At 44.6% G+C, this 14646-nt stretch overlaps 1 protein-coding gene across 1 annotated transcript in view; it reads left to right on the plus strand.

Moving 5' to 3' along the window:
• LOC119400394 (uncharacterized) overlaps positions 1-14646 on the plus strand; it is a 35975-nt gene continuing 21329 nt past the window's right edge. Inside the window, exons 1-2 of the mRNA XM_037667419.2 lie at positions 1-171; positions 3858-3979. Coding sequence (XP_037523347.1) covers positions 54-171; positions 3858-3979 — 240 coding nt within the window. The 5' untranslated portion in view covers positions 1-53. The remainder of the gene's footprint in view (positions 172-3857; positions 3980-14646) is intronic.

Raw genomic sequence — 14646 nt, forward strand, 5'->3', positions numbered from 1 at the left:
CGGAGCTCAGGTTGCTTGTAGATTGTGTAGATGGTGTTGTAAGCGATCACAAAATGGATGACGCCGCTGAGCAAGTAGTTCGCCGGAGAGAAATTAGAAGAAAGAAGATATTGGAAAACTCTGATGCTCGATGGATGAAAATTATGGGTCAAGAGAAGCACCGTAGTCAAGGTTAATGCTGCTCTTGTTGTGTACTTTGACGTGTTGCTCATTAATCGGATGTTTTTGCCTTTGCGATCGTGTAAGCCTAAGAGGCTCGCTCCAATGAATCGCCGCGTCGCAGCCGAGTTAGGACAGCTGTAGAGATGCTTGGCTTCCTGTGTTCCTTGCTCTTAGGTCGTATTCGATTCCAGAAACATTCTTGCACGCGTTTTTGTTGTAAAGGCTGGTTGGGTGTTTTGTACGGACATTGCAGGTCACAAATGGTACGGCTGTTCGGTCATCTTTATTTTGTGTGTGTGTGTGTGTGTGTGTGTGTGTGTGTGTGTGTGTGCGCGCGCGCGCGCGCGTGTGTGCGTGTGTGTTTTCAGTGCGTCTTTGCAGCACTCTGAGAAATTATGTTATACAGTAGAGGTTACAAACACAATGAAATGCCATCTAAGACTCGTAACGGCAGTGCGCACGCAGTGATGCACATGGGGTTACGTCTAAACAGGTATACTGGTCTTGTTACGATCCCAGTATTTTTTACACAGATAAATACCTTTGTTGCAGTTTTAACGTGTTGAGTACTGATTTTCAGGAGCAGTGGTGGTGTGTGTTTAGTAACCTAAAATCTGCTGTTAATGTGGTTTTAAATGTAGAACTTGCTATAAAGTTATCAAATTATAGCAGAAATAATTAAGACACGTGTTAAAGTTTGGATACATATGGTTGAGATTTGAAGTTGTATTCTCAGAATTAAAAATAATTCTTAGCCAGATTCCACTCTCTTTACTCATTTTTACGCATTTTTGTGCACTAGTCATGTGGGATCAGTTCAGTAGAATCTACCATGTTATGTGTCACATGTACAGCCTTTGCCCAAAGCTCTTAAAAAAACGTATGGGGCTTTAGGTTCCAAAGCCGTGATCTAATTATGTGGCTGACCCCAAATTAATTTTTTGGCCACTTAAGGATCTTTAATGGTCACTAAGTTCACAAACTTTTCTGCATTCTGGCTTGTCTTATTGTGTCCATCATGGCCAGGATCAAACCCTGAAGCTCACCAGCACCATACCATAACTGCCAAAGCTTCTGCACCAAGTGCCACAAGACACGAAAACACTCTTATGTGTGAACTGTGGTCCAACTATGTGCTCGGAAATGGAAAAACTTGCGAGTGCTCGAGTTCCTTTGATGAGTGGGGGGCTGTTGTCACTTTTTCAACATTAGAGCACTTAGATAGCTACAGAGGCCTTGCAGAAGGGTGGGGACTCTATTCTTGACCGATAACTTTCTGGAACACTTTTGTTATATAACATCTTGCAGTGTCTTGCAGGAGCAATAAATGACCTACTTGCTGTTTTAGTCGGCAAGCATCCATTGAAAGTTATTGATCCAGAATGCAACAGTTCTTACTACTTGTGCACTGGCCTCAAACCATTGGCAGTGTGCACGGGGACATCAACAAATGAAACATGATATTGAAAGTGCATGAACTTAAGTTGTGTGCTCAAAAGTTCCTGGCTAATTTAAAGCGATGGCTTTAAGAGTGAATGTGGTAGTAGCACTTTTACCATCTCCCAAGAGTCGTAGGTCTCACTGCATACAATAATATGAAAAAGATTTTGTTGTTTTCTGTATCTGGCATTCCCCCCTGCCATTAGAAGAGACAGGGTTTGGACAGGCTCTAGTGCAATTTATTCAAGACGAAAAATCCTTAGAACATGGGGTGTCGCTGAAGCCAACGTTTCTACAAGCGTACTTGTTGAAACGTCGGCACCAGTGACACCCCGTGTTACAAGGATTTTTCGTCGCTTAAAGATTCCATCTTTCATTGAACTCCTTGGCTGGTGATGCACATCCACACTGCTTTTCGTATATTTGTATGACCATGCTCAGTTCCCCCAGTCGTAAGACCACGCTAATAGTGGCTTCAGTTTTAATAGTTCAGAAACTTCATGAAAAATTCAAGCATGAAAAAGTCCAATTGGGATTACATGCTTCACATGAGCCTAGATGATATATTGACTGATGTGGCCTTAGCTGGCATCCTAAATTGAAGATTTTAACCTTGTGATTCGGCAGAGGTGAAAGTTGATTCTGTGGGTTAGTGTCACAGAAATAACCGAACATAGAAGTTGAGGGTGTAGCCAGAAATATTTTAGGGAGGGGGGGGGGGGAGGCTTCTGGAGACCACTTAATTTTTTTCTTTTTGTAGTTTTAAATATTGACATTATTTGTCTGGAATGTGCAACATTTTATAGAGGCTAGAGTGTTGGCCTTACAGAATTAGCATAAATATGTTAACGTGAAAGTGCACATGAATGTCTTCCAGCTGCACACTGTGCTAAGCTTTAATATCTAATATCCCTGTCACAAAGCAAGCGTAAGGTCATTTCTAGCGAATGACATTTGCCCAAAATGTCATTTCTAAGCTGTCACATCAAAGAATGTAATCACATTAGTTGACAAAATTTTCATAATTATGAGTTTACAAAATGCATTTGAATTTGCTTGTGACCGACTCTGCATCTTTGACATCAGGAGCTTGCTGGTCAGTTTCAGAAACACTGCATGCTTTTTCATTTTTTCTTAAAGTATACTTAATCTTCTGTATGTTTTATTACTGAATTATTACTTTACTGGCATTAAATTGTATCACAATGCATAATTATAGCAAGTTACAATCCATTGACTAGATGGTGGTCTTTGGCCATAATAGTACAACTTTAACTGTGTCAGACATGTTCGTTGTCTCCTGCAGTCTTTCTTGGAGGACAAAATAAACTTTTTCCTTGTGCCGTTTCCCCCTCTCAGCTGAGGTAGCTGACACATCTGCTGTGCTCTCTGCCATATTGCGAGGTTGCTTTTTGGCTTTGCTTGACTCTACCTGTGTTTGCAGTTTTGAGAACTTTTTATTTAAAATGGTGGGCAGCACATTTCAAAGCAGTTTAGCATTATCATGCAATAATAATTGGGTAGGATAGGTATAGTGCCATATTTGCCTTGATTTCTTTGATTATTGTCATCACTCTTTCCAAATAACAGTTGTTTTCACCGTGTGACAGGGGATGACAACATTGAGCTCAAGAGATGTAATTAATGGACCTCTTTTGGGTCTGAACAGCGCCTCCAGTTGGGCATAGCTGAAAACGAAACTGGTGAACTGTGGCTAATGAGTCATCCGCCATGCGATTACAGAGGCCTGGCTTTGCTCATTTTTCCAGGGATTACTTGCTACTTTGCGATTCCAGGTGTCACTTGGTCGCTCCTCTCATTGCCCTGTATCCACCAAAAAACATGCCACCACCGTGCATGTGCACACTACCCTCCTGAAGAGGTGCATTGGAAAGTCCAGCAACTGTCGAGTAAAATCATAACAGTTCATGTAGACATAAGAGTCGTATACTGACATCACAACTCTTGGGAGTAACGCGCGTTTAATATTCTCTTTGCCATCGTGTAATAATCACTTGCATTTATTTTTTGACCATTTGTTGTTCACATGGCAAACGCAGCCTTTCCCTCAGAGTGCCAATATGTAAGCTTGCCAATAACACCAGTGATTGTTTGATAATGCTGAAGGTATAGAAGGCGTGCTGTTTCTTTGCAGCTTTGAGGTCTGCAGACATTGTCCTGGGCAGGAGATTTTTTTATTAGCCGAAGCTGCAATGAATGAAAGCGTCTTGCACTTTTTTTTTTGTCATTTGTAGATGCTCCAAAAGAGGCAAGCATTCCTGCACAGACACAAACAAAGGACCAACCCCTGACATCATCTGACACTAGATGCACAAGCTTAGGAGAGCAAACGAGGGTGTCCTATTCACTGGGTGATGTAAGTGTTGCACAGAAATTAGCGTTCTTCTTGCAAGTGTGTTTTTTTAAACTCTAGTATGTGCTGGCTAAGCCTAAATGCTTTTTTAGTAATGATATAGGTATAGTCTGCCTAACATTATGACGTGACTGTTCCTATTAAGTGACTCGGCTAGCACGATGCTGCAGTTTTGAATTGCAGACATCCTCGCCCACCAGCACTAGGAGTGGTTGTAGGAGCTTGAGAAGGAAAGCAGTGGTGGGGTTTTATTATGCAACATGTGGCACAGAACTGAAAATGAGCAGTGGGGTTTTGAGTTCTGGATGCATTGAGTGTGATATTGCAAGAGCTGCATTGTGCACCCTACTCTTAAAACCATATATATGTTTCCTATTGGACCTTCTCAGAAACATGCTGTGTCATACTCTCTTGTGGCCTCTAACATGGTGGACTAGCACACATTTTTAAACTCCATGCGTGCATTGGTGTTGGCAATTGTACTTGATGTGTTAGCATTTATGCATTATTGCTTGTTTAAATCGTTGATTTTGAGTTAGCAGCCATGCAAACAGAGGGGTTCATTTTTAGCAGCATGTAATTAAAAAAAAAAAAAAGGCCAACAGATGAACTTGTTTTGCTTCCTGGCTGTTATAGCAGTGAAATGAAATATGACTACTTTTTACTATTCCAAGGGATGAAAATGTGTGTGCAATGAATCAATCGCCAGGGCCAGGCAGGGCATCTTGAAAAATTCTTGCAGCGCACACTTCACTTCATTGTATGCAAAGGTTGGCTGGCTTGCCTAGCAGCCATCCATGCAGTTTCTTTTTTAGGAAAATGCGTGCTGGCAACTCCTGTACACAATGTTAAATTAGTCTGTGAATGATGCTGTGGAGTAGGGAGTTCATTCTGGTGTTCTCCGATGGGCTGTACTGTTCTTCCTTCATTTGTGAAAGCACTGATGCATGCAAGTATAAACTTGAAGTCACTGCAAACCTTGATAATTGCCCATAATCAGACAGGCTCTATTGTAAGAACTTTATTTTTCCTCTCCGATTGTGTGTGCTGCTATACATACTGTATTGACGCGATAGCGTTAATACAGTATGTATAGCAGCACACACAATCGCACAGTAGGGTAGATCGACCAAAAAAACGAAATTTTTTAAATTATTATTTCATTACTAAAAAATAATGCACACTCTGAGGAGCAAGACTGTGCATTGGCAAGCACGTAGGGGTGCTCCAAGCCATTTAAAAATGGCGGAATAGTTCCTAAAATTTAAAAATGTGGAACAGTTCCCAAAATATAAAGCTGAAATGAGGACAACCTGTTTACCCTACCATACCTCCTAAAGAGCTCGTTTCACAGAAATTTCGGTGTCAGTGTTGGTGTCATTGGTTGTGAACGAAAAATAAGCATCTTCTTCATGACCGAAAAATCGAGAAAGATGCAAATAAGATAATGAAAAACCAGTTCGAGTGAGAATCGAACCCAGGCCATCTGCACGGCAAGCAGGTGTTGTATCATAAAGCCACGCTATTGCTTGAAACAGCTTTGGAAAAAAACACTGTCATGTAGTGGAACGAGTCTCCTTAACGCATGTGATATTGCGTGGCAGAAGCGTAGAATTGCGCCAAGTGTCAAAACATGTGAATTGTGCAACGAGTGGATGTTTTCGTCATAAGCTACAAAAGCATCAACAAAGTGAGCAGCTGCGTAGGTTCGCGTGTTGCCTTACGGACGCATAGTGGGCAATTCGGAACTGTACTTGCAGTAGCCATTCTAGGATAGTAAAACATGCAAATTGCGCAACGAGTGGGTGTTTTCATCATCAGCTGCAAAAGCATCAACAAAGTAAGCAGCTGCGTAGGTTCGCGTGTTGCCTTACTGATGCGTAGTGGGCAATTCGCAACTGTACTTGCAGTAGGCATTCTAGGTTAGTTTGAAACGGCCAGTGTTATGCGCATAGTCGCTCGTTTCCTTACGGTGCGATTGTGGCATGCACCAAGAACTGTAGCCAGGCTAGCAATTGAGAACGCGATGTGCATGGGGCCCATTTACGCTTTCGCTTTCTGCTCTTGAAGGTGAAGCTCAAGCGTCCTCCAATTTTTTTACTTGCATGATTTGCTCTCTCACGTAATTTGTGGTGCCCATACTTTATGCTGCGTAGAAAGAAACAAGAAATTAGGCTGAAACTGCTTACTGAGGAATTTAGAGTACAACTTTGTTAATATGTACCCACTTGCAAGGGCCCCTGACTAGGCTCCATTGCAAATTTGCAAATCACTGGAAGTTGTGAGGTGCCATTGGGGGGGGGGGTTAGTCAGATAGTTTTTAAATTTGCGCATTATTGGACCTTTTAAATGAAATTAGACGGCTCATTACTGTGCCTCCAGGAAGTGAGCTTCACTGCCAAAGGAAGCTCTCTCCCTGTCTTTTGGCTGGAATTCGCAAACACTGCATACTCCCGACTGCTGGAGGCTGGGGAGCTCTTCTATTTTGACATGGCAAGCCCTGGCTTCTTTTTGTTCTTCTGTTTTGCTTCTCAGTGCAGTGGCAGAGCGTTCTGCATTGGATGAAGAACCGAAGTCATGTGCCATCAGTGACGTTCACAGCCTGTCTGACCAAACGCGCGCGTCACCACAGACTGGTCCAACAAGTGCAGCTGACGTAGATACGTGTGTGTTAGCTTGAGCTCTCTCGAAGCATGGCTCCCACAAAAAGAAGGGTGTGCGGCATTCTGTTTTAAATTTCAACCATTTTCATGACACACAGGTAGTTCATAATTGGGAGACCCAATTTTTACCGACTGATCCACACGCCGCACTTGTTTATTTTGCAATGGCCAAATCCAGTGAAGTTTAACCTTTTAAGGATAACAAAAAAAAGGTTAAAAAGCTTGTAAAAAGGCCCAAAGCCTTTTTGCGTAAAAACAGGGTGTTTAAAAAAATGTGTCCAAAATCCTCAAAATCAGGAAAATGTGACATTTGCCAGCTGCCTTCACACATGCTTTTTCTGTAGCAGCAGGCATCTTAAGATGGTGAAAGACATCATTTGGGACAGTAATTAAGTAAGTTAAATTGAATAACTTTTTAATTAGTGGAGTTAGGCGGTTATGTCAAATGGGAGAATTGAATTTGTTCATTCGAAGAACACATCGCAGCTTTGAGATATAGAAGAAGCTGCCTCTAGTAATTATTGTGGCGTAATGAATTTCAACCATTTTCAACGGCGAAACCGAAACCAAAGCACCGATGAGCGCAACAAGCAGACGGCCAGAATGACGTCACTGTTCAAGACAACGATTACAGAGGTGTAGGACACTCACTCATTCTGGACGTCTCAGAAGAATATGGCAGTAGCGCTCTTCCGCATTTTAGTTTCGGTTTCACCGCTGAGTTTGGGTGAATTTCATTACTTCGCAATTATTATTAGAGGCTGTTTTTTCGAAATCTCAAAGCTGCAACGCGTTCTTCGCATGAAGTACTTCAATTCTCCCATTTGACGTAACTGCCTAACTCCACTAATTAGAAAGTTAATTAATCTAACTTTCTTAATTACTACCCCTAATGATGTCTTTAGCCATTTTATTATGCCTGGGGCTACAGGAGGAGCAGTTGTGAAAGGGCCCCTAAACCCCCTCCGACATTTTTCCCAAACATTTCAAGTAAACAAGCGCATCACGTGCAGAATGCCGTTGCAATCAACGATGCCACACACCGCAGCGCTACAGGTCGCGGGCGCGCCACAATTTCGAAAAAACAATAGCTTCTCCTTTCCTGCCCCGCCATTCCCGCCACTGACATGTGTGACATCACCAGTGAAACTCGATGACGTTATCACTTTCGATGCTTGCGATTGGCCGAACGACAACCGACGACTTCCGGTTACTCTGCAAACAGCTGTTCGCGCGCACCTTGCTGTTCTTGGTCGTGTTGCCGCTTGCAAATTGACATCTGCGTCCCGTAATGCAACCGCCAAGTCGCTAGCGTAATTACACATCCACGCCTTGCGGTTTGATGAGCTCCGTGAACTTACGTAATTAGTGTTTTGCGGTGACTATGCTTCCGTGTGATGGCGGCTCCTCATCTCGAGCCGAGGTGGTCTGGCACGGCGTGTCACCGGACGGGTCCATCACGTTGGCGATCCTTTGAAGGCGTGCGCGCAACGCAGGGTCCATACTAGCATGATTCGTAGGGGCATGAGCCGGCATGGCAGCAACAGCGGTTAGTCAACGAACAGTGCACCCAGATACCACACAGAGTTGACGGCGAGCTGGAGCGTCGGAGTCGCCGGAGTCGCGGCAACCGGAAGTAGACGCTGTCTCGAACAGCGCGTCAGCGGTGACATATGCCACGCGAGATGAGGAGGGGCACTCAGCTGACTCAGCGAGGAGGGCAAGGCGGTTTTGGAAGAGGGTAGCGTAGGAAAGAGGGAAAGAAGCGATCGTCGCGTTTCGATCATCAAACGCGTGTAACTCCGCTACTACGGCACCGTTTTGAAAAATTCTCACGGCTACGTGTTCGTTGTAAACTCGAGCACAACTTCCTCACCTCAACTAAATTTCGACCGCTGGGTGGTTTAGGGGCCCTTGAAGGCATCGAACAAATATAACCTTTCCCTAATTATTGAGAATTTTGGACACATTTCTTGAAACACCCTGTATAAATTAGCAAGAATGTACAAAATAAATTTGTCAGAAAGGTGCAGTGGCTTCATTGCACGTTACTGTCATCCAATGCCAGTTCAAATGCTCACGCTCAAAGAGTGTGAGCTCTCACAATCCCCACTTTTCCCCCCACCACGGCGGTCTAGTGGTTATGCCGTTTAACTGCTGACCCGAAGGTCGCAGGATTGAATCTCGGCCGTGACGGTTGCATTTTTGATGGAGGTGAAAATTTTTGAGGCCTGTGTACTTAGATTTAGGTGCATCTTAAAGAACCCCAGGTGGTCGAAATTTCCGGAGCCTTCCACTACGGTGTCCCTTCCCAATTGTACCTTAAGATACTTCTATATGTTTGCAAAATTGTTATTATAGATATATATGATGTAGAAGTAAACGCCTGTGCACAAAAATATTTGCTTGAATATTTCTTAACTGCCACCAACTTTGTTAAATTTCAATGGAATGTCTGTTAATATCTGAAAAGTTTTGTGTTTCTTGCTCAAAGTATGTTCATTCCAAAACAACTTATTGGTGTTGCTTTAGTTGCTTACCATGACGGTTCTTTATACAGTGCGCTGTCAGCGCTTCTTGCTTATCACTTTTGTAACTCATGGAAGTGGCTGCTCTGCTTGCTGGCCAGCTAGTGGGCTGCCATCTGAGTATAAGAACTCTAATAAGAAGCTTCGCCACGATGGCGCAGATACCGGTGTGGAGCTTTACCTTGTCCGTAAATGTATTACTGTTGACACAATAGTGGATCACCGGACAGTGTATAGCAACAACAATGCTGGTAGCGACTTTTTTGTGACTCATGATGTATACATAGAGGACATAAAAGTGCAATGACTTTACATATTCTACTTATCTGGTGGCGTGTAAAGAATTCGCTAGCGACATACTCACGAATTTGCAATCTTTTAACAATTATTATTCTACTAGAGGACGTACGTAGCCAAGAAACGTTTCAGATTTATTGTATAGTTGGACAAAGTGTTGCAGGACACTGCCGCTAGTCACACTGTTGCCATTTATAGCTCCGATTACCTTGTCATTAGTGCGATTCAAGATGGCTCCTGGAGGAGTGTCAACCTGTTTGTTAGCATGGGAACAGATAGGACGTGCGGGCGTACGGCCCGTGCAACTTTCACCGGATAAAGTCATGAGCTGCAATGAAATGGATACGAGACCAAAATATTTTCCCAAAGCATGGAAAGTGCTAAGTTTAAACCACCTAATTATTTGCTGTGGTGTGAAAGGTTATATTTCAGCGCCGTTACCATGCGTCAACGATGCTTTGCGAAATCCTGTGCGTGCGATGGAAAACTGCACGAACTAGAATTGGTGTATGAACTGAACGGCGCTCCGAGGTAGTACGTACCAAGCCTGCCTGATGGATTTGCTGCAGTAGTAGGCTGCTAGCGAGTAGCGCCATCGCTGCTGTACGGGACCGCATGTTTAACGTGGTGATGGTTTGCAAACGTATTATGCCATCGTTATCACTTACGCAATCAGGAACGCGGAGTTACTACGTCAACGGAACGCAAGCATTTAGGAGGGAATACAGCGCAAGAGAAGACGAGGACAAGGAAGGGCGACGCACTCAACACTCTGTGTGCGTCGCCCTTTCTTGTCCTCGTCTTCTCTTGCGCTGTATTCCCTCCAATGTCTAACCAACACGCCCAAGCTTCGATACTGAGCAAGCATTTAACATCCCATTCAATAGCGCTTGTGTCACAGCCACGCTCAGACTCTAGTCGTGTGCAATTCACTTCATTCGGATGTTGCAGGTTCGGTCAGCACGATCGAAACATGAATAGCGAAAAGAATGCACACGTATGTTTTTCGCAACGACGAATTGCAATAAATTCATCGAGCAACAATGCCGTTCGGAAGGCAACAGCGAAGTGTAGGAGGAGTTAGCCGAGAGGCGTGGATTGTGGCCGTGACTGTACGTTTCATCACTAACCATTTCGCTTCGCTGGTTGAGCTCAAGCATGTTGGCGGCATGCAGCGCACCATAATATCCACAATAATTGCGCTACATGCAATGCACAAGAAAACTGTGCTTTTATTTTGATCTCGCTCAAGGATATTATACACAGTGATTCCACTCCTGCTCCAACTGCGCGAAAGTGCGCCAAATTGTATTTACTGCGCCATCCTGATAATATCGACGAAATTTGCGCCAAACTGCGCCAAAGCCTCGGGTTTGGGGGCGTCTATCACCGGCAATCGCACCGCCGGTGCGTCAGAACATGTGCAGCTCGATCTTGGGGCTGCCAATAAAGTCGCAATCATGGACCAAGAATTATTCCGCTGAATAAATAGCGCTCGCGCGTGCGTTCCGAGTAAGCCACGATGCCATGCACGGTGCCGACGCAGCTTCTGTTCTGCAAGTCGGCTCGACAGCAAAACGCGCTCTCCGCAGAGGCTCGTGACATCTAGGCCTATCGGTAGCGAGAAAGTGCGACAGCGATTCATCCGCGGACGTCGTCTGTTCCAGAAACGCTGCTGATAGCTCGTTTCAAGCGTCGCACGGCACGTAAGGAAAGCAGTGTTCAGTAATAACTACATGAGTGCCGCTAAAATGTCTGTCACTTCTGTTTCTGGACATCGCGGAATGAAATCTGGGATCGCTCGCAGTAGATATATGGGACAATATCGAATTTTCCTTGCTTCACGTTTATGGAAGAGCACGCGAACGGTGGAAACGCGTTGACACTTTTCCTCAGATATACTTTATCCATGAATCTTCATCCAGAACAGCTTTTTCGTAATTCCTTCCGCCAGCACGTCTGAGTTTGTAATCACTCTGCGGTAAATAGCCCCTAAAAGGCCCTGCCCTTTCGAGCTCACGTGCTAGGGTTCCAATTCGAATTTTTTGCTTGCTTTTTTAAAAATGTCATCTCATTAGTAAAATCATATCTCCTGGTCGGAGCAGCCGCAAATGCGCAGCTGTCATTAGCGGGCCCGTCGCTGACGGCCCACAGTGAAGCAGCTACGCCATGTTACACGTCCGCCCCTCGCTTTCGGGGATCAATAGCTAACGGTTAAAAAAACTCAGCTTCGCTTAAGAGCGAAGCAATGAATGCGATACCAAAAAATTGTATTGTGAAACGAAGTAAGACTAGCGGCTAACTCTTTTGGATCCGATCTCGCGTAACTCAACAAAACGCTGGTTTAAGGGAATATGGCCCTTCCAGGAACCGAAGCGTTTTCTTGCTCTGAGTTCTCTAAACGCGAAGTAAGCGTTGAGAGCACAGCAAGTTTACAAGCCGTCTCCTGATGCCTCGAGATAGCGCGCGCGCAAGCGACTGCGCCCTTCGAAAGATGCGGTCCCCCGCCCCCCTTCCGCTCCCCTGGCGTCCCTTCATGCTCCTTACAAAAGACGGGCGGGGCGTTTCCTCTCTGTTTGATCAGCAATCGACGGCAGGCCCGCACGCGGGAAGATGTTATCTCATGCGCTGTCAGTGCGGCGGAGACAGACGGCCGGCTAGTTTAATCTCCGCTTCAGCCGCGTTCGTCGCCAGCGCTCGCGAGCTTTTACCCGCGGCTAGAATGCGCGTAGTGATGTTATTAATTTGGACTTTATACGGAAAATTACGGCAACGGCGACGGCAAAAATCCGCCGAGTGTGTCCATATAATTGCTATCGCAAGGGTCAATGTACGGGGCAGATTTCGCGCCCCCCCCCTCTTACGTGATTGGGGGGGGCGCCCCCCCCCCCCTGCCCCCTCTGTGCGCACGCCTATGCTCCTGAGATTATTTTTTCCATGAGATTTGCAATGAATCGAAATATTTCTAGCCTTCATAAGAGCCCCATAATAATACTCAGGTGCTTCAATGTTAATGTAATATGCTTCTGTATTGCACTCCAGGATGTAAAATTCGCTGCTCCAAAGTGCTCCCAGATGCAAAATTATCTGCTCCAAAGTGCTCCAAGATGAAACTTTTGCTGCTCCAAAGTGCTCCAAAACGGAAATTTTTCTGCTCCAAAAATTGCTCCAAATCAGAAGTCCTCGGTAGCATCACTGTATACATTCAATACAATGAAAGTGACTTACGAGCGTGAAAAAACATTAACGCACGAGGGGACGTGAAGTTCAGCTCGCTCCTCGTGAGTTAGCAGCTGATCGTTCATCGTCGCTGTCACTCTCGCTGCTTTCACAGCTTTCTACGTCCAGTGAAAAATCCTCGTCATCAAGATGGTTTCTTTCAACATCACTGCTGAAAGCAATCTGAAGAATCTCCTCCGCCGAACGACTTAGACCAGTCCACGTCACCATGTTTACAATTAGAGAAACGTCTGGCGCGGAGTACATTTTAATCTCGAACCGGTCAACAAGCAAATCGCTTGCAGTGTGCTGCCACCTATCAGCAAACGTACAAAAACAAGCGGTGCAGCGCTGGCTATAAAACCAACACACTGGTGAAGGACGGCGTTGAGAGCGTTCGCTCCACTAAAAAGGCGTGGAGCGGACGCGTCCTCGAATAACTGAAGTGTCACTCACACGATTCATAACAGCGCTTTCCGGACAAAGGATAGTGGCCCTATTTTAATGTATCGCTAACTTGAGATTGCTCAGTTATAGAAGAGCACATCGCGAGCCCATGCGACCTCCCGCGTACAATGTTATGGGATTCATGCACTACAAAAACACTCACGAATACTATATATACAAGGTGGGTTTCAACTGAAAATGTCAGATGATAACATTTAACTAACCTACGTTGGCTACAGAAAACCTCGTGAAGCTGATATGTGTACGCTGTGGGCTATCATTCAACGCGCGAGTTGCCATGTATTTTCACGAAAACTTCGCGCCTTGCTAGAACGAATCAGATTTCTCGTGTCACGGAGGGCCCGGTTTGTTCACTGATGCAGCATGCAAAGTCATGGTGTTCCTTTCTTGCCAACGCATTAACACTGAGGCTAGCACAGCCAAACAAAGGAGCGACTGCGTAGTGCTGCAATTTTGTCGTCTACTAAACCTCCTCGAGAGGATGCTCCTTAATTCCGCTTGGCGGCGCGACAGTCTGTGGACATTGCGAATAGAAACATAGAAACATATACAGGCGACACCCATGATAGCAGCGACAATTAAGCATGATGTATTGTCATCTTAGCTCTTAAAGTTAGGCAATAGAAACTTCCGTGGCTATGAAAAATAGCATAAAACTACTGGTAGGGATGCTCATGAGAAAAACGGAGCATTTGGTAGGACATTGTTTCTCTGATCCCCTTCCTGACATCATTAAGATGGTTCCTAATAATTTCCATTATTATAATCCATACTCAATTTCGCGATTTTAATTTAAGTGGTAAGTAGAAGTTTTGTTACTGTGTATTTCAGGTATGCCCCGATTATTATATATTTGTCCTCAACATCACCTTGTATATAAGCGATCGCCTATTTGCGTATAAGCCAATCTTGTCACGTCTAATTCAATCTTATATCCTTAAAGGGACACTAAAGGTAAATAACAATTTATGTCAGAATAAAAGCTCATTGTATGACAATGTCTAAAACGGCAGTATTATCAACAGCAGTGCCCTACTTACCAAGAAATTAAGTTTAATATATCACACGATGAGCACCACGAGTGGGACATTTTGGAATTGACCCCGATGACGTGTGAGAGTCTGAATACAATCACTCGCTAGTAATCAAACTGGCTGCAATAAAACAAGGGCCTTCCGTGCATCAAGAGACGCAGGGATGCAACAGCTGCGCCAATTGCGCCATTTTGATACAATTTCGTTTTTCTGCGCCGGTAACCGCAAAATTTTTCGGTTGCGCTAGCTTTAGCCTCGTTTTAACGCAAAACGAAGCCCGTATTGGCGACCTAATGTTGGGAGAAGCACCAGAGGCACTTTCATCCAATCCAATTCGACCCAGTGACGCTTGACTCAAACAGGACGTTAATCTGTTCCGGTGTGTTTGCTGGTGGCCGGTGGGCCTAAATGAAGTTTTTACTGCTGGTTCAAACGCTGCTTTACAGGGTCGTTCAGCATGA

Source organism: Rhipicephalus sanguineus, chromosome 1 (genome assembly GCF_013339695.2).
Source record: "Rhipicephalus sanguineus isolate Rsan-2018 chromosome 1, BIME_Rsan_1.4, whole genome shotgun sequence".
NCBI lineage: Eukaryota > Metazoa > Arthropoda > Arachnida > Ixodida > Ixodidae > Rhipicephalus > Rhipicephalus sanguineus.